Below are 20,065 nucleotides of genomic sequence, written 5' to 3' on the forward strand. Positions count from 1 at the left end.
GACTTTAGGTTGATTTGCTTGAAATAATGACCTCTTCTAAACGTCAGCCGGTAACTCTCGCCAAAACCATTTTTGAAAAGCCCAAAAGGAAACTAATTATCCCCTTAGATAGAAAAACGTGTTTAGAATGCCCTGCACATGTAAGACGTTTGTTCACCTTTTGCTGCTCTTATCCAAAACAATTTTCATTGGGTTCTATTGACCTTGAATTGCTCAACATCTTGTTGAGTCCCGTCCAAGATATGTGATCTGCCTTTGCAACAAACTCCCAATAAAGGGAATACAGCAATGGAAAAATCCCCTTAGGGGGAATTAAGGGGCTGAAAAATCTGAACCAAATTGTGGAGCCACAACCGTAGCAAAGTAGAAAAAGTAGTAAAAGACTCCTCAAGCATCAGCATGGATCCTCTTTTCCTCAATAATAGCAGAAACATGCCGTGTGCTTCAGTATTCTTTATTGTTCAATACTGCGGTTCATAATCACCACTGTTGTCATTCCATGTTTTTATTGTGAGCAATCACTCAAGTGCCAAATAAACAGATCTTTCAGAATATAATGTCCCCATAATAGTGGGAAAGGAATTCGTATGCAAGGAGAAAAAAAAGAAACTAACGCTGTCCATCACATATGGTTTCTTCTACCAAAATGATCAGATTTTAAATTATTGTCAAAGGGTTACAAGCATACCCTTTTAATAAATAAGTGTATTTAATATAGAATTGATGTCTTATACAATATATTGAAATAAAATGCACATACATGAAAATAATAATAATAATAAAGTCCATAAGCGTTTGATAAACACAACAATGTTCATATAACTGCTGTAGGTTAGAAGGCACTTCCTTGGCAACACATCGATGCCTCTCCCATTTTTTGGACCTGAAAGGAAATAATAAAAAAAAAAATGTCAGAGAGTTCTTTGAAACGAAAAACACTGATACTTCTGAGAAAGTTGAGTTGTCAGCTTGAAAAGAGTTATTACCGATGCGCCATTACTGGCATTTCCTCCATGTTATGTCTAAGCTCATTCAAAAACGATGCAGATGACGAAATAATGAAACGCTTTTAAAGGCCCCGCCATCGCTATGTACAATTGTCCGATTTCTCAGAACGGCACAGACAGGATCTTATTATCTGATTCACTTAAAAAACGAAATACCATGAATGTGTCAGCCTCTTCACTCTTCATAATCACCAGCAGTCCAATACCACGAAGAACTCAAAAATGAAACTAAATGGACACTTGTGCAGATGAACTCTCTAATTGCGCTCGCTGAGAGCACATGCTGGATTCAGCACCGGGTGGAGGTGAACCCATCAGACCTGCTGTCATGGAGGATCGCCTTAACAAAGGGATGACTACGTCCACACCGTCACCGCGCTGACGGGAGTCTGCGTCCAGGCGCGGAGGCCTGGGTGTTTAGGTTTAGTGGGTGTTTAACGTCAGCCAAAGAGGCAGCGAGAAATCCACCCTCGTGTGTTCCTGACCATCTAGTAGTAAGTGTCTTACTTTTCCCTCAAGAGTGTTATTCATACTTCTTAAACATATGTGGCTTTAAAAAACAGAGGGAGTGTTACTGCGCCACGGAGAGAAAATATGAAATAGATTTTCCACGTCAGTTGATCAAAAGATGGCGTGATATTGTGAGTGTCACTAAAATTATACAAGTTAAGGTAATTGTAGTGGAAAAATCATTTCTACTGACAATCCAACTAGCATTTGCTCATATTAGCAATATGAAATATTCATAAATAAACTGTTTTATGAAGAGGTGTTGAAAGAAATAGTTATTGATTGTACACTTTGTCAGTCATCTTCATTTATATTTGACTATTTCTTTTAAATTGTTCAGATAAAACTGAATAAACCACCACATGAATCTATAATGATCTAAAACATACATAATAGTTTGTTCCAGCCCTCGATATTTGTTATGTTTTTTAGCCGACCATCACTAGTGCTGAATATATAAAGATACAAATAAATAACTGGACAGTGTTTCAAGAACAGCCGCAACAATATTTTATAATCTTAAAGCATACAAATATTGCAGACAGATGCACTGCATACATGTTTCTGATTATGAAGGTTTCAGCCTTCATTCATTCAAACACAAATCAAACACCAGAATTCCTCCACATCTCGCTGAAGTACATTTATATTAATACATATACATGTTTTATTTACTTCATTAACCATTTTAATTTGCCACAGGGATGTTGGCAACTGCACCCCACCCAAGAAGAGAAAAACAATTTTACTCACATGCAATATCTAGGATTGCATGCAGAGTGGACTCATTGCTAATCGTGTTAGCAATCTTGCACATCTTTTGTAATCTGAAATAAAAGAAAGCATGGAAAAAAAATACATGAATTTGTTATCATACCATTTTGTATTTGAAAAGGTCCACAAAATATTATGCGTTGTCTTGAGAATTTGATGCAAATAATGAAATAAAAAGCATTGTAATTTTCTTATAAACTGCTAAACAGGACAAAAAAGGCAAAACACTGTCAAAGTGTGAGCAAATCGTCATACTGATAGAAAAGATTTACAAGGCAAAACTAACGTCAGAGGTGGTGCAATGTTCCTTTAACAGAGCAGCTCTGCACTTTCAGTACTTTATCGCTCATATGTTCGAATATAATCATGACAAAGGAATCCCGATTGTATCCACCATGTTTCTAGCTTAAACGCCACGGCATCGCAGGGTCATTTTATGTGCTACATTATCGGGGGAATGTTCAACATTTTACAAAGAGATGCAATCTCTTCATAAATACATATATATATACCTTTCTACAAAATGTTTGGAAAAAGAGATTTCCTTACTTTCCATAAGGACTGTGTCAGTGTTTGAGGGGATCGACTGTGGCAAACAGCCCAGCAACTGTCATCAGACTTCTATTCAAATATTGCGAAATCCTGACACATTGTGGAAGTATGTGCTCTATGTGATCCTCAACGAGGCAGCCAAACGTTCACCAATAAAAAGAAGCACAGACTCCCACCTCGATTGGATTAATCCGACCAAGCATCTGAAACAGCAAGCTGAGAGAAACTTCTGGTTGAGAGGAGTCGTCTATGAGGGAATCACTATTCCTCACTTGAATTATTCCCTCAACAAGGAGCTTATGATCTCAATCACTAGTTTCAAGTCTTCTTTGGAACATCACCATGTTGATTTAGTCAATCGTGATGCTATTTAGAGTAACACAGGCTAGACGGCAGAGAATGTCTGCCTTGTGATTGACAGGTCCATGCCACGGTGTTGTCTGGTGTGTCCGTGTTGAGTCTTAGAACTTTAACCCTTTAACAGTGTGTTTTTGTTTTACTCCAGACCTTCCGGACGACGCAAACGCCGAACTCGCTGCTTCAAAACAGCGGCCTACAAAGCACTTGGACGACGTGATCTCATCTCACACAGTTTTTGTTGTCACACATTAACAGTGGAAGCTGGTTTCCTTTGAAGCACGACACTTGTGATGATGAGAGATGGCACTGCAGACGTTGAGTACATGATATGAAGAGAACGACGTGAGAGGAAAAGGCGTACGTACATGCTGGTCTTGAGCAATCCCTTGTGTTGTGATAAAGTCTATGAAAGTGTGTCCTGCACTCCGACGAGAACTTCACTGGTCCTGCTTAATAGAAAAGGTTTCATCAGGCAAAAGGACATATATTTCAATTTGTATTTTCTCTTGATCATCTTTGCAAGTACTGTAAATTTATTGCAAACACCAAATCCAAACAAAAACAGAATTGCTGCTTAGTTACTTTCTCGATTAGTATCGGTTAACAAACAGACATCTTTGGCACCAATAGACTTTATAGAATACATTTACTTGAGTGTTGTGGAGATGTAATTAAAAAAGCGTTTGATACCATAATTGAGTGAAAAATTGTTGTGTTGTGCAGAAGCTGAAGACATATTTGATCAAACTTTTATCAGCAGTTAACTATTCACTCATTAATGTGTAACTATTAATACCACTACCACTACCACAAAATAATGTTAATACGGAAGTATAAGGGCCTTAGTACCTATCAACTAGTGCTTATTACAAGTATTCAAAAGTGAACGGGATCAATGCATCACATATACTAAAGAGTCAAGGTTCAAGTGGACTTGGTGAGCAGACGCCTTGAGTCTTTACTCACAATCGCTTCTGAGAGTTTCTGCGGCAACATTTCAACTTCCAGATTTTCACGCCAATTATGAAGTCTGCTCACAGGTCGTGGGACCAATAATGGGCTTAACCTCACGCCGCCTTCAACTTAATTCTGTCGGCTTTAGACCATGTGCCGTTCCTCTACACTTAAGCCCGGCAACTGTCATCTGGCCCACGAGAGCGCCAGTGAGGCTAAAGTATAGGCCCACTCGATGCCGGCTTCTAGGAACCATTTTCTCCAAAGGGGGATAAATGTGATTTTCTTACCTGTGAAATGCTGAATGAATTTGCCTTTCATGTTTAGATCCCTAGGAACAACTTCTGGAAAATAAAAATCCTGGTTAGTTGTCGCTCAACAGTTAATGTTACAACGAACGAGAGATTGACCAAAGTTACACAGTAGTCATGACGATTAGGATTGTTTCTGTCAACGCCGTTGCCCTCCAGCATGCATTATTGGAATGAAGAGAACGTATGATCACTGCTTTAAAGTGTGCATTTGGGAATTGACATTTTTCTACAGCCCTTACTGCATCTTATAAAAAACAATTTCTACATGAGCGACATAAATAATTATGAATGATATTCATCGGCATAGCGGCACATCTGCATGTATGTGATGTCGTGTACATGAGTCTGTACTGCAGTAGTGGTATTTCATAAGCCTGGGTGGAGTCACAACACTAAGTTCTCGCCCTTTTCTACTGAATGTCCATGCAGGCAGCACACGGAGGTGTCTAATAACAAACTGGCACCATTAACCGGCTAAAGAGATTAATGTATGGGAGTTTAATGCTTATCAGATTGAGTCCATGCAAGTATAGTTATCGGGCTACATTAGGCCCAAGACCCAAGATCACTGAATGCTGTCACTGCAGGAAGCTAAAAGAAAACAATTTAGCTCATTTAAAAGCATAGGAAGTCATTTTTAAATACAGTTGAATTTAAGATAATACCAAAAACCACTATAAATATTCTAGAAAGAGTTATGGAAGATCACGCCGTGCCATCGAGGAAAAAATCCAGATGTGAAGAGTGAAAGGCGAAAGCTTATTTATTGATATAGGAGATCAGAAATCTGGGGGTTATTATGGATTCAGATTTACACTTGGAGAGTCACATCAAATCAGTAACAAAATCGGCCTACTACCACCTCAAAAATGTAGCACGACTTAGAGGGCTCATGTCAGCTCAAGACTTAGAAACACTTGTACATGCCTTTATAACCAGTAGGCTAGACTATTGTAATGGTCTCCTTGCAGGTCTCCCAAAAAAAACTGTCAGGCAGCTCCAGCTTGTTCAGAACGCTGCTGCTAGAGTTCTAACAAAGACCAAAAAATGTGAGCACATTACACCAATTCTTAAATCCTTGCATTGGCTCCCAGTATGTCAGAGAATTAATTTCAAAATCCTACTGCTCACATATAAATCACTACATGGTTTAGGGCCAAAGTATATCACTGATATGCTTCCACTACATAAGCCTTCAAGATCACTAAGATCTTCTGACACCAATCTGTTAGTGATTCCCAGAGTAAATACAAATCATGGGAAAGCATCATTTAGTTACTACTCAACAAACAGCTGGAATAAACTTCCTGAAGATTTAAGACTTGCCCCAACTCTGACCACGTTTAAAACAAGACTGAAAACTTTTATGTTCAGCTTCGCCTTCTGCTACATTTTACCTACATTGCACTTTTAACCTCTGCCTTTAATTAAACAATTTAAATAAGATTTTAATTTATAATTTTATTTGCTGTTTTTAATTGTCTTTTAATTCCTGCATTTTATTCCACTTTATTGTATGAAATGTTATGATGTGAAGCACTTTGAGTCTGCCTTGTGTATGAAAAGCGCTATACAAATAAAATTGCCTTGCCTTGCCTAGAAACTTTAACGGTTTTATAATAAACACGTTCCCCTTAATGGATGTTTCTCTTTCCTCATTGTGTTGAAAACATCCATCCTTGGATCTTTTGCTAGTGTGCCACGCACCATTTGCTAATATGCTGCTTTTAATAACCTCAAAGATAAATTCCATCCAGTCAGTGGTCTGACAAAGATACTTTTCCAATTGCATAAGCTGGGGAAAACTCTTTGAGCTTTACGATGCCTGTGGAACATTAGTATAAAATGATCAAACTGACAGTGATGGAAAGGATAATCTGACTTGCAGATAAGAATCCCTATAAATTCCCCCTGTTCTTTGTAGACTCACTCCCATTGCACATACCACTGAGGCGCAATCCTACACCCAAAACCTAGCAATGATCTCAGATACTGATCTCAGATTACTGAAATGAGTGAGTGGCTTTGGTACATAAAAACTACATTAATGTTACTCAACGACAGACAGTCCTGTGTCTTTGCTCTGATGGATGCTCTCGCTTGGAGATGCTCTCGATAAGAGATGCTCTCGCTTGGAGATGCTCTCGCTTGGAGATGCTCTCGCTTGGAGATGGTATCGATTGGAGATGCTCTCGCTTGGAGATGCTCTCGCTTGGAGATGGTATTGATTGGAGATGCTCTCGCTTGGAGATGTTTTCGGTTGGAGATGTTCTCACTTGGAGATGCTCTCGATGGGAGATGATCTCAATTGGAGATGCTCTCGCTTGGAGATGCTCTCGATTGGAGATGCTCTCGCTTGGAGATGTTTTCGGTTGGAGATGTTCTCACTTGGAGATGCTCTCGATGGGAGATGCTCTCGATTGGAGATGCTCTCGCTTGGAGATGCTCTCGATTGGAGATGCTTTTGATTGGAGATGCTCTCGCTTGGAGATGCTCTTGCTTGGAGAAGTTATCTCGATGGTAGATGCTTTTGATTGGAGATGCTCTCGAATGGAGAAGTTATCTCGATGGTAGATGCTTTTGATTGGAGATGCTCTCGAATGGAGAAGTTATCTCGATGGGAGATGCTTTTGATTGGAGATGCTCTCGCTTGGAGATGCTCTCAAAAGGAGAAGTTATCTCGAGGGGAGATGCTTTCGATTGGAGATGCTCTCGAATGGAGAAGTTATCTCGATGGGAGATGCTTTTGATCGGAGATTCTTTCTGAGACGTCACAGAGCACTGGCGTGCGTGCAAAGCGGTCATCATTCATGTTTAAGATTCCACAATGAATCACCCTGAATAAATCATTCACAATTTTGGCACATGCTCCACCCACATGAGTTCCTCCCACCTATCATGTCTCCGTTCAGTGATCAATCGCAGACACGGAAAGGTGTCTCTAAGAACGCCATGGTAAATATATTAAAGTCTTTGAATATATCCCTAAACATATGAAGTATACCTTCATTACATTCGTTACATAACTACCTCACACTGAGTTGGACAAAAACGGACAGTGAGATCCGGACGCTGTAAATGTCTTTGAAGGATATTCCTGATAAATACTTGCATACGGTGGAGTTCCGTAGTTCCAAACGGCTTCTAAATAAGATGCACAGACAGACCGATAATGACAGCTGTCTCCAACAGTAAAATGGGGATTATGCTTTCATCAGGGCCTAAAAATAAATCTTATCAGCTTACCTATGAGTCTACTGTTATCCAGCCTAGGAACATAGAAAGGCTTTTCGCGGGAGGAGAACATGTCTTGGGCTGAGGTGAAGAGTCCACTGCTGCAGCGCCTGGACATGGGTTTGTCCCGTTGCTGGTTGTCTCTGATAACCTGTAAGATTAGATCCAACAGGGTCCTTCTTTCTCTCTGCTTGACGTCCTTGCTGTCCATACACTGGCCCGAGGTGATGAGCAGAAAGGACATTGTCAACAGAATGTGCCATTTCCTCTCCACGTGCATGACTTCTCGTCTGAAAACACACAAGTAAATCGTTACTTTGTTTCACAACAATGAAATAGATGTACAGAATTGACCCACAGTGGCTTGCCTTTTCAGATATTTGACATTACCTAAAGTTAATATAAAAAAAATGATTTCAGAGGTAACACGGCATCTAAACGTGGAATCAATCTCCAGAATGCACTTCACAGCAATCATTGCGTCTACTGTAACACATGGATGAAACAAATACATTCTAACTTTGTACTTACTTTGGGAGTTAAATCGGGTATATGTCCTGGAGAGGCGGCACAAGGCGTTTGGGTCCGGATAGAAGAGAGAGAGAGAGAGAGAGAGAGAGTACAGCCGGCAGATTGTGCTCACCACCGTCTTTCTTGAAATAATGCGTCCCTATTTATACGAGGAGCCAACTTCTCACAATCGATTTCGTGTGGGTGGTTAAGCAATGTTGACATCTTTGGTGCAATTTCCTCCAGGGAAATTCGCTCACTTTGCTGTGCGCCCCTCCTTTACGCACCAAAACATCCCCGGTGGTAGACGTACGGGTCAATTCAGCTGCAAATAAAAGCATATACTTTACGAGAAAAGTGACGTTAATCATCTACAAAAAGAGAACCACACTGAAATTTACCTTGAAAAAAATGAAAATAGATAAAATAAATAAATACCGTGGCGCGGCAGCGCGCATGAAAGTAGTTTTCTAAATGGACGAACTTGTTGGACGTCGGCTGCGGAGAAGAGAGCAATCTGTGGGCCAGTGAGCTTCTGAATAACCTGTCGGCGTGCCGATGTTTTTGCTCAACGATGTCCTGGTCTTGTGACCGACTAAGCGCTGCAGAGAATGCGCCTCCACGAGCGGCCATCCGGCCGGTTCCCACCCCTACTGGGTGGAGCTCTATCATTGTGATAGAGCTTTTAAAAAAGAAATGCGGGTATGAAGAAAGCTTTTGGACTGTGTCTGAATTCCTGATTCGTATGTCTCAATTAAAAGACCAAATAAAAGACCAATAAAAAAAAAAGTTAAATGTAGCCAAAATTAGGATGCGATGTTGTTTCCAGATGAGCTCATATTTTCACGTTTGATTTATTGTCGGAATGGTTTAGGCTGAAGCGTATTTAATTTATTACTGCTGAGAGGAAGTCTAGGTAATGGCAGCTGGACTCCGCATGCACTCTATAAGCTTATACAAAAAACTCCTCTTCACTGAGTTGTCTGTAAATCAATGTTCCCTGGTGGTGTCTCATTTGTTCACAGAAGCTATTGGCCGAATATTACAAAACGGTGATTTCTGTGGATAAGATAAGTGGGAGTATATCCAAATGTTGAATTATCATTTATATTGCTTCCGTATAAAGCACACATTTAAAGTTTCCCCTTCAATCCTCATCCGATACAGGATCGTTCCTCCAATAGATTAAACATAAACATTTCAGGAATGACTAACAGGCAGAGATATCATGAGAGAAAGCAGTGCTTGACTCAAAAATGTCGACATTGAGCAATTGAGTGGCTTTGAAAAAAACCAAATAGCCGTAAATCAGCTGGCGGATGAGCCAACTTGTTGAGCAAATTCCGAAAGCTATTCCGATTATTGAGTTGAAAAAGTGCCAATTGTCAGCTTTATACGACTGCCATCGTGTGGCAGCATATGGAATCACCATTTAAGTGATGTTCAAATACTCAGGGGGCATTTACACATTTCAAATTAAAAGTATATATATATGGATTAATGCAAATAGGTTAAATGACTTATAGATACCTCTCTCTCTCTCTGATCACATTAATTTTACATATATGGATGGTCTTTACTTTAAATGGTCTTTACTTTAAGTTTACTCTCTTTTCATATTCTACAAAAAACATAAAATAAATTTACTCCACATATAAAAAAACTGATGCCATTATTCAAAGAATGTAATCTTCGGGAATGATTATCTGGCGTACAGGCTATTGACTTTGGACTAAATAAACCCTCTGAAAATAATCTGCCCCGCTTCTGTTTCATTCCTCGTGTTTTTTTGTCACCTCTCCTTTTGTTTTCAGATCACTTCTCTCTCTCGGTCCGTGCGTGTCCGCACTTTCCCCCCAGCTTTGATGATCTTTATTACTTGCAGTCCCCTGACCTCCCAGCTCCCCCACACTCACATCCCAAACAGCTATACCTGCATATAGAGATCTTTTTTTTCTCGGACTGCCTCTTTTGTGTAGACCTCTGTTACCTGTTTTCACCTTGCCTGATGTTTCCTGCCTATCAGTTAGCAGGGAAGGATTCAGACGCAGATGAAGGATCAATCAAATATATCAGAACACATGAATAAAAGACACTTAATAGTTATGTAATACAACCAGAGGCACTGAGGACTGACAATAGTTATATAGTGTTCTAAGTGTAAAAAAAGATCAGTTGTTTTTGTTTTGTTTAAAAACCACCTGTAAAACCCTTCTCATATCCTTCCCATTATTGTTATATTGTAAATTATTGTACAAAAATGATCATATGGAACTGCAAAACAAACTGGCAGGTTTTGGAAATGGATCTTAATGATTTTATATGAATTATGAATATGTGGTCTTTTCAAACCATTGGTAGAATCTGGCTGCATTTTTACCTTTAAAGAAATTCTCAACAACGCTTGTTGGCCCCTCAGCGCCCCTTTTCACTGGTGCCCACTGGACAATGATTTCTCAAGTAACATTTTCCCAAATCCGGAATATATACATTTTATATCCTTTGCAATGCAGCAGGAACGCCACTTGCCTTTCTTTAGCCCCGCAGTATGTTTTTTAACGAAGAAACGAGGTTACTCTCCCCCTTCTCAGACTAGCAGATCTGTGCATAGTGATGGCGGTTACCATGGAGACGGACCAAGCACAAACATTTCACAGTTCGATCCGCGGTCCCTGACTTTGGTTAAACTCTGCGAGTCGTGTGGTTATTTGGATAAGAAGCGGAGTCATGTCGCAAAGGTAAGGCTTCGTTACTAGTTTCAGTTTCACTTTTATCTTCTCGGGTTAAACCGAAGATAACGTGCGTTAGCTGCTTTCAGTTAGCATCGTTTAACGCGACGGGAGGTTAGTTAAGGAAAGTTGCACCGTGTGCAAAAAAAGGTTCACTGTTACCGTGCATATCTTCCACCATGGCTTCTTTTTCTCCTGGTGTGTTTTTCCCAGTAATAAGTAATCAAGGCACGAAGTCACTCTGAGGTGCGTCGGCTGATCATGTTGTTTGTTCTATTTGCAGGACATACAACCAGCTGTGGGCAGAAGCTCAGTTGGAGTTGAGCCGCCTGCTGGCTGAAGAACTGTCCGATGAGCCGCGCCACCCAGAGAAGGACCGGGTGGTGTTCTTCCAGCGGCTGGCCATGCTTTACGTGAGATACATCCAAATCTACAGGCAGCTGGAGGAGGTCTACGACCAGGTGGTCCACCCTCAGAAGAGGAGAGTTATTCGGGGAATTCTTGAAGGCGTGATGGGGAGGGTGCTAGAGCTGAAGAATGAAATGGTGGAGAAAGAGTTTTCAGAGTACCACTACATGGACGACGTCCTACACGATTTGAAGCTTACACCCGTGAGTGTTTCGCGGCCAGTTTGGTGAAATTGGATTGCTGAAATGACACCAGCAAAATGATATTGACTTTTTCACAGCAGGTATTGACTTCACCTGGAATGACCCCTCAATAATGATGTTACTCAGCAGCTATCACTTTCTTTGTCGTCGCTCCAGAAAGAACTTGAGATCCCCGTCCCTCGCTTTTTCATCAGCGAACGTAGCGTAGAACAACAAGGACAAAAGAAGATGCTGACAGAAATCTTCAAAACGGTGGAGGTCACTGAAAGCCCCGAAGTGAGTTGAAAAGAAGCTGCATCTAAAAGTTAGTGTCTGTTCATTCTTTGCTTTTTTGTTACATACAGAAATCGTCAAGAAAAAAAGGTTAAAAGTTCGACATGAGCAGAGAAATGAGGAAAACGATTGTTTTAATTTGTTAGTTGTTGTATGATTTTTTTTGTCCCTACAGCCTCTAACAACCAAGGACATGAGTCAAGAGGAGGCCATTAAGATCATTCAATTGGTAGAGAGGGCTCGTCAAGGACGCCTGAGGGCCAAGTTGAATAGTGAAAGCAGAAGGATGAACAGGATGCAAAGGATCAAGGACCCCGGAGCAGCTGCTATGGAGTTGGCTGCAGTTTCCATTCAGAAGGTCCTCTTTTACCAACCTTAACCTACTTACTTCCTTCTCCTGTGGCTGGTTTCATCCTTCTAGCTGAATGTGAATTGCAGGTGTGGAAGGGCTACAGAGAGAGGAAGAAGGCCAAGATTGCTTGGGAAGAAGAGATGATCTTTCTGGGAATGGTGAGGGAAATTTGACTAGTAGTCTCCTACTGTTAAAACAGATCCCCACCATTAACCCTCCTTTTTTTCCGGCCAAAAGTGGCAAATATATCACAAACTGTAAATAAAAGTTGTATTCCACTTCAGTATGAAATAACATAGCACTTGATTTTTGTTTTTAATACATGTATGTTGGGTCTCTTTAACGCCATAGGCCATGGATCCAAAACGGCGGGTTCCGGGTCCCGCTGTAATCGCTGCCCGGGCGAGTGAAGCTGTCACACGGATCAAACTGGAGGAGTACAACGCAGATTATCAGAAGTCCTCAGTGGCCGTCACAAACCAACTGCGAGATGTAGAGGGTCATGACATGAGAAAGGCAATGAAAGACCAAATCCGACAGTGGTTCATTGAATGCCGGTCAGGTTTCCCAGAGAGACTTTTGTTATTTGAAAGCATTTCCGCATGGAATGAATCAAAGAGCTGTATTTTCAATGTCTTCCTCTTTTGTTTGAATTTTATTTTTAAAAGTGATGCCAAGGGATCGTTTCCAGACTACCCAGATGAAGAGGGCGGAGGCTCAGCCCTCATTTTTGCTGAAAAGAATCCTATACAGGTAAAATACACTGTCAAAAAGTCAAAAGAAAACTAGGTTGTTGATAGAGAAGTTGAGATGTTTGTTTTTCAGATGTTGGAAGAAATTGCTGCAAAGGAAGTGGAGGATGCCAAGAAACCAAAAGAAAAGGACGGGAAGAAGGAAAAGGGGAAAAAGGACAAAAAGAAGGAAATCGAGGAAGTAAGTTACATCGAATTGTTTTTTATTGGTTGAAATAATATACAGCAAATTCTGGAATTTCTCTTATTCAAACCAATCCATGTCAGCTTTTTAACACAAAGAAATGTTCTGAACCTCAGGAAGAAGAAGCAGGATTGAAGATGCTTCCTTCAGCGTTTCTGTCTGACTTGGAAGTGGAAAACAAAACATTCGATGGTATGTTTTACATTAAAAAAACTCAATAATATTTTAATAATATTATTATAGTTTAGCCCCTCAACTAAATACAAGAGAACATTTGCAACATGACATCTTCAGTCATTTTTTAGAGTGTGTTGTTTGGATGCTAAACTAAAACATAACTTCAAGGCTTTCTTGTATTTTGACAATCACCAGTTTTTAGTATCTGGCTGCTCATCCTGTCAGTAGGTCCAAATGTCCAAACCACCTCTATCGCTGAATGAATGTGTGCACGTGTGTTTAATAAGAGCCAAATTGTAAAGCACTTGTTCCGTAGAGGGAAGCTGTATAAAGCCAGTCTGTGGGACTGTATCTCTTACTCATGAACGTTCTTCATCTTTAGATTTTTGGAAAACGCGCAATGAATCCAGAAACTTTAACCAGAGGCACGAGGTGGAGCTGATAAAGGAAGAAAAGAGGAAAGACATCGAGGCAGAGATTCGAGTACAGGTAATGCCGACTTTAGAGGAAAACATTTTAATTTGATTTTAATAGTTTAGGAATGAAACTAACAGGAAATCAAGGCTGTAGTTTTAAAAATTCAGTGTCCAGGTCACTGGCGTGAAAACAGCCCCACATGTGGTTGATGCAGCGCTTCTCGGTACGCTCTGCCTCCTTCAGGTAGATGAGCAGATGAGACAAGAGTTGGCTGAATGGAAACTAGCTGTGGATAAAGACAAAGGTGGTAAAACCAAAGGAAATGCCAAGGTAATGAGTGACAGATAAATCTACGCATTGTCTGGGAGGTCTGGTCATATGATTTTGTTGAGACGTGTCCTGATGATATAGATTTTTCTCCACAGAAAAAGAAAGGATCTAAGAGTGGGAAGAAGAAAAAAAAGGAGAAAGATTTGACAGCTGATAGGTGAGGTCACACAGATGATGTACTTCATTTCAGAATTTGTTCATATGAAGTGAGGATTACATTTGCTGAGGAAAACAATTACATCATTTATTCACGTCTGCTAGGACTCTTGAGTCTTTGTGTCAGGAACTGGTGGAGCAGGGCTTGTTGAAACAAGCAAATAACGTGAGGCTGCAGGAATACTTGGGTAAGATTTTGTATATTGTTTGTATGAACCAGCGTGCCCTCTTTCAGATTTCTCTTTCCGTCCTCAGAATCACGATTGTATATGATATTTAAATCTTATGGCAAACAGTCTGTAGACAAAGTGCAGAATTCATACAAGTGTGTAACAGCCCAGATTACTGAGAACTGTATACGAATGATGTATGACCACGATGAACACACTTTAAAACCTTTCTCAATGCATTGCCCTGCTGATTCATTAACTATTGGACTAATAGCTGTTGCCTCTTGCTGCTAGGCGACTACAACTACCTTGGGACCACACTGAGGCAAAATGACATCGAGCCCATGCCGTCACTGTCGGATGTGCGGCAGGTCTTATCACTATATGCCATCTTACCGTTAGGTATGAAAGTCATCTAATCGACATGTGAAATAGATGTCGCTGAGAGTGACGTTTGTGGACTGAATAGGAGATTTGTGTTCTCGCAGGCTCTCGGGCGGTACATGAGAAGGCGACTCTGATAAAGGCCATCCTACTGGCAGGGCCAGCAGGTGTAGGCAAGAAGATGTTGGTCCACGCAATCTGCCAGGAGACGGGCGCCAACCTGTTTGACCTGTCGCCTCTGAACACGGCAGGAAAGTACCCAGGCAAGAGTGGCCTCGCCATGATGCTCCACATGGTGTTTAAGGTAGAACTGTGGCATTTAAAATAAAATGCATGAGAGAAGAATTACCATTGAAGTTCATAATGATGGTGGTTAAGTTCTTTTAACGACTGCGATTAAACCGCATGATTTATTTTTTATATTTGTAATTTGCATAGGTTGCAAGATTACTTCAACCGTCAGTAATATGGATTGAAGACACTGAAAAAATGTTCTACAAGAAAGTTCCCAAAGAAGAAAAAGAGGTATTTCTGGGCAGAATTAAAGCTTGTGTTTTAAATGTAGCAGTTGTTTTTATTTGAAACTTTTTCTGCATTTGCACAGTTAGATCCCAAACGGCTGAAGAAAGACTTACCCAAGTTTCTCAAGTTAATCAAAGGGGAGGATCGTGTTCTGATAGTGGGAACAACCAAAGACCCAATAAGTGCTGATATCAAGTCACTGTGCAAAATGTACAGCAAAATCCTCCTCATCCCAAGACCCGACTACGGCTCAAGACGCAGTAAGAAACAGACACCATGAAGAAAAAGTTGAGTCACTTTTGGTTGTTGGCGTGAACATTTAATTTGACTCTATTGACTCTATTCAGTCTTGTGGAGGCAGCTGATCAGAAAGCAGGGAGGTGATGTGACAAGAGCGCTGGACCTCAGCTCTCTCGCCAAGATTTCTGATGGCTACACACCAGGTCACATGGTCCAGGTGATCAAGAGCATCGTCACCAAGCGCCGCATCCTACAGCAAGCGAGAAGACCACTGACCGCAGCTGAGTTCGTTGCTCCACTGGCGAAGATTGACCCTGTGTTTCAGGAAGAAGAAGAGGCCCTTAAAGTATAGTAGATATATTATATTTTATTTTTGTTTTATTGCATTTTTAAGATTGTATCTGCTTTGCTGCATATGCATTTTCATTTTGTGTCTCTTTCTTTTGTATCATCAGAACTGGTACGCAAAGACCCCGCTGGGAAAGAAGAGGATTAAAGCTGCAACGGGCAAGGAAGAAGGAAAGCCGCCAGTTAAAAGCAAAAGTAAAATGAAGAAATAAGTTAATCATCATCAGTTTATATCACAGGTAGTCATATTGTTTATTGAAGCTTGTATGTCAATTGCCATTTGAAACCTGTCCGATTTCCTCCCTATAAGATAAATACGTTTAAAAGCAGTCAATTTGTGTTTGTTGTGTGTTTTTAACTGGTAGTGTCGTTCCATCAACAGACTTGTTACACTACTGTACAAATCTACTTGAGCCTGTTACTTGGTTAACAGAGACAAAATGCCGCAGTTTCACATAGAACTTTGTGCATTCTATAAGGAAGAGTGCTAATCCGATTAGTCACTCTATTTCTGTGGCCACTTGGACATTCCTTGGAGTTCATCCTTGATTTGAGTTGAATCATTTACCTCAATAACATCACCCATCATATGCAGCCAAACAAACTACAAGCTATTTGAATATGAACCAAAATACATTCTGCCGGGCTGCTGTGACTGTGGTAGTCAAGGCCACTCTGCAGTTAGACATACCAAGACTGTCAAGGGCATCTGATGTCTTCCTGCTCTATGGATACCTGGCTATATTCCACATGGTTATTTAGTTAGATACAACACGTCATTTGGAATGTGACTCACAGAAATAATACAGAACTAACATCACGGTATTAGACACAACATGTGATTTGTGATCAAATGTGTGGTTTGAAGAGTTCTGTATCCGCTGTCAGGTGTACAGAGTCTGAAGCAGAGGAAATGTGACACACTGGGAGGAGGGAGGGGGTTTCAAACTGGGCTGCAGAGGCTTAGGTGGAGTGATCAGCTGTTTTGTCAAGTTCTAAATCCACTCAACACATCCTCACATTGCCTTGGTCCCTTTAACGTCACTATTTTTAGGTGCAGCATCACTTGGATGCTGCACATGAGAAGGCCCATATTTTACAATATCAACGATCCTTATTGGCCATTTTCATCATGACACAATGTGGGGCCCGGATCGGTTTGACGCCCTGATAGAAAATAGCATTGAAAGCCTTGAAATGGCCCGATGAGTAATCCAAAAACAGTTTTGTTGGGGATTCATAACCCAAAAGTCTTCAAATATACTCTTTATTTCCATTCAAATGATGTTGATTCATTTTAAAAGCTTTGTAATGAATGGCCTCCTGGAGATCTGTAAAATGGGCGTCCGTTACCCTCTGAGCGACAACAAGCATCAAGAGATTATCCTGTCGAGTTTCACCGGAGTTCCTCCATGGCACATGGAGCTGTCTATCAGAGAGAGGCGGGCGCCACGCTCTGCAGTGCTCGTTTTGTTTTGTCTAAAGTCTAAATGAGGGAATTCAAACCTTGTTGTTTTATTGCACAACCCCCTCAGCCCGACACATGCTGGAGACGAAGGAGGCATTAATATCAGCATTGTATGGCCTCTGTGTCACTTTTAATGTTGTGTATTTTTAGTATCCAGAGCTCTGCAATCGTGGTTTGCAAATCACTTACTCTGATGTCAGTTAATAATCTAAAAAAGGACGCGCGTGTTTTCATGTATCTTGTTCAGTCTTTTGTGACCTTTTAACTGCTGCAGTGGTGGAAACCCCCCGGTGGGGATCCATGGACTAACCTGAGGGTTAATACACTAAACGAGACGTGTCAGTATCGTGGAGGAGGAGCATGCGATTCATCTTTTATCGTTTAGGTGGAAGAGAGATCTAAGTTAAGCAACCTGGTAGTGAGCTTGATTGTGTGGAAAACAATAGACAGTCTCATCATGTCGACGCCCACTGGCCTCCTGGTGCTACATCGAAGGTCACTTCTGCACTGAGAAGCTTACAAGTCATTTGAACTAAGCTCGTCTCCCAATCACTCACACACACGAGAAAACCATCAAGCGCACTAAGCCTGTTGTATACATTCTGATTGTTTTTCGATAGTTCCATTGATGCGGGACGTCAGTTGCCTCACACGATTAAAGCCGGGGCTATCTTTGCCCTCACACTGACAGAAGGCTATTTTGGAAGTCAGTATGTGGGGAGAGATATGTCAGCTGTTCAGCACCAAGCTCCATCAAAGCGAGAAAAAAAGGGAAAGCGCTGCAGGCCGTCCGCTTTGGGGAGAGGGGAGCGGTTTCTTCTCTCCTTTGGCCAAACGTTTGTTGTTGATCTTAAAGGCTTTTGTGATAAACAAAGACGAGACTCGGACAGATCCAAGTTTTTATTCTTGATTTTCAGGTGAAGGTTTGTAGTTTTTTTGTCATCAGTGCAACCAACGGATTTATTCTCTCTAAAGCCAAAGTTCAAGTTTGAGGTGGGTTTATTGTTGCAGGTGACTCTCCATTGTTTTAAGTTTGATCAGCTCATTTTTAATTTAAATTGTCTCTACAACGGTCAGTAGATTCCGTATCATTGTGTGAGATGTCATTTTAACGGTTTTAATGACCCTCCTCTTGGAATAAGAAAACCATGTAATGATGGGAGGCAGCAGCAGAAAACTGCGTCAAGATCTTAAATATCGTATTTATCAATTTCCGTTGTTTTTCAAAACTTTCCCTTCTTCTCAGTTCACTGCATGCAGGCAGATCACAGCTGAATCTATATTTGTGGGGCTGAGCTCAGACAAGTGAGAGAGCAGAAATCCCTGTGCTCATCTTAACTGAATACTGGCATGCCAACGCACCCGGAATCAACCATATGACAGTGACGCCATGTGTATCCATGGTCGTTTTGAAGTTATAATTAAAGCAATTATGAGCCTGAATGGAATTTCTTTGGTGTGTATAATTGTCCAACTACCTGAAAGAAAGTGAATGTCAGCAGATGTAATTGAGGTGTGAATGACATGGTTCTTTTTAAGGCACATTGAGTTCCTTTGTAACAATTAAACCAGCTCTTTATTTTCTTCTGAGGCAGACCGTTACCTAATATATATATACATACTTTTGTCATCACCATTATAGTTGTAGCCCTTCCGTGACAACTTTGGTGAAAAGCGAACACGATTGCCAAAGAGCAGCATGGGTGACAACATACCTGGAGGAATAGTAGCTGCTGCAAGTAGGTTTTTTTTCTTCGCACACATTAGTTTCGCCGTAGTAGCAAGAAAGCTTTAATTCTCTAATGCCGCGTGTGTGTTTTTCTGCCAGAGAACCGTCTGCAGGTGGTGAAGGGCTTGGAGGACGTGGAGGTGTGTGAGTGTGAGAGCTGCTCCTTTGAAGTGACCCTCAACTTGGCCTACATCGAGGGTCTGTGGACCAGAGATGGGTCGCCGCTTAAGTCCAAGCCCACATGTCGCATCAGCACGCATGGAAAGAAACACTCCCTCCTTCTGAACAGGGTGGCTTTGGGAGACGCAGGACTGTTCTCCTTTCAGGCCAATGGTGTTCAGACCTCGGGCCGACTCATTGTTACAGGTAGGGTGGTGAAGTAGACTAGCAATTGAAATGTCAGGTCAGATCCATTGTCAAAGCCAAGAGTGGATCATTCATAAGATCTGAAAATACATATGATCGGACGTCATTCCAATATAACTGCTCAGTGGTCTTGATACATCAGATAAAGGCCTAATGTACAGAATTAGGAATGAGTGGATAAGAAAAACTAGGAGGTAATTTGGCAGAAGGAGAGAAGCCTCTTAGTTGCAATCAATCCAAATCATTGGTTTAACTAATGACCTTCTCATCAGCATTAGTTGTATTTTGTGTTTAGTGCTAATTAACGAATTGTACCATGTTGCTCGGCTAAAATAGGACGGTGAACACAGTAATATTTCATGTTAATGTATATATTATGTTTCAATTCAGCAACTTTTAAAAATGCTATTACTATTCACAATAGTTTCTATCTTGTTTTTACTTATCTGTGTGCTCTTCACCCTCTTTGCTGCTGTCGTCCTGTACATTTTCCTGCTGCAGGACTATTAATGAATTGTGTTACCTTATAATATCTTAAACATTATATTTGCTACAACGTATTATGAATATGTTAGCATGTGAGCGTTTGACTTAAAGCACTGCTGTGACTACAAATTGTCCCAGGGCCACTAACATAGTTGT

The 20,065-nt window shown here is 40.9% G+C and overlaps 3 protein-coding genes across 17 annotated transcripts in view; 2 read left to right on the forward strand and 1 right to left on the reverse strand.

Annotated features, from left to right (window-relative positions):
* Positions 1-438: 438 nt before the first annotated feature.
* Positions 439-10,765, reverse strand: alkal1 (ALK and LTK ligand 1). 2 transcript variants are annotated; one of them, XM_040184504.2, is made up of 8 exons: positions 8,654-10,765; positions 8,404-8,540; positions 8,237-8,262; positions 7,718-7,995; positions 4,448-4,501; positions 3,569-3,652; positions 2,271-2,344; positions 439-883 (listed from the first exon to the last, which is right to left on the reverse strand). In XM_040184504.2, exons 4-7 carry the CDS (start codon positions 7,983-7,985, stop codon positions 2,280-2,282), a joined length of 471 nt encoding a protein of 156 aa, XP_040040438.1. In that variant the 5' UTR covers positions 7,986-7,995; positions 8,237-8,262; positions 8,404-8,540; positions 8,654-10,765; the 3' UTR covers positions 439-883; positions 2,271-2,279. The 2 variants fall into 2 exon arrangements, with proteins under 2 accessions (XP_040040438.1, XP_077964505.1); XM_078108379.1 differs by having other exon boundaries at positions 8,237-8,540.
* LOC120823941 (dynein regulatory complex protein 11) lies at positions 10,594-16,189 on the forward strand. 6 transcript variants are annotated; one of them, XM_040184428.2, is made up of 19 exons: positions 10,594-10,953; positions 11,228-11,555; positions 11,712-11,831; positions 12,004-12,186; positions 12,267-12,338; positions 12,532-12,737; positions 12,849-12,933; positions 13,006-13,113; positions 13,233-13,308; positions 13,676-13,782; positions 13,954-14,040; positions 14,136-14,197; positions 14,302-14,384; positions 14,661-14,768; positions 14,855-15,054; positions 15,189-15,275; positions 15,355-15,532; positions 15,620-15,858; positions 15,968-16,189. In XM_040184428.2, exons 1-19 carry the CDS (start codon positions 10,943-10,945, stop codon positions 16,070-16,072), a joined length of 2,445 nt encoding a protein of 814 aa, XP_040040362.1. In that variant the 5' UTR covers positions 10,594-10,942; the 3' UTR covers positions 16,073-16,189. The 6 variants fall into 6 exon arrangements, with proteins under 6 accessions (XP_040040362.1, XP_077964501.1, XP_040040363.1 ...); XM_040184429.2 differs by having other exon boundaries at positions 10,821-10,953; positions 11,712-11,859; XM_078108377.1 differs by lacking the exon at positions 10,594-10,953 and adding an exon at positions 11,003-11,142.
* A 1,967-nt stretch (positions 16,190-18,156) lies between these two features.
* obscna (obscurin, cytoskeletal calmodulin and titin-interacting RhoGEF a) overlaps positions 18,157-20,065 on the forward strand; it is a 36,072-nt gene continuing 34,163 nt past the window's right edge. For 7 of the 9 annotated variants that reach the window (XM_078108380.1, XM_078108382.1, XM_078108381.1 and 4 more), the window contains exons 1-3: positions 18,180-18,321; positions 18,971-19,067; positions 19,157-19,423. In XM_078108380.1, the coding sequence (XP_077964506.1) occupies positions 19,028-19,067; positions 19,157-19,423 (307 nt within the window). In that variant the 5' untranslated portion in view covers positions 18,180-18,321; positions 18,971-19,027. Of the gene's footprint in view, positions 18,322-18,970; positions 19,068-19,156; positions 19,424-20,065 lie in introns of all 9 variants that reach the window. The other 2 variants (XM_078108383.1, XM_078108386.1) reach the window with 1 other exon arrangement.

Source organism: Gasterosteus aculeatus, chromosome 8 (assembly GCF_964276395.1).
Source record: "Gasterosteus aculeatus chromosome 8, fGasAcu3.hap1.1, whole genome shotgun sequence".
In the NCBI taxonomy this organism is placed as follows: domain Eukaryota; kingdom Metazoa; phylum Chordata; class Actinopteri; order Perciformes; family Gasterosteidae; genus Gasterosteus; species Gasterosteus aculeatus.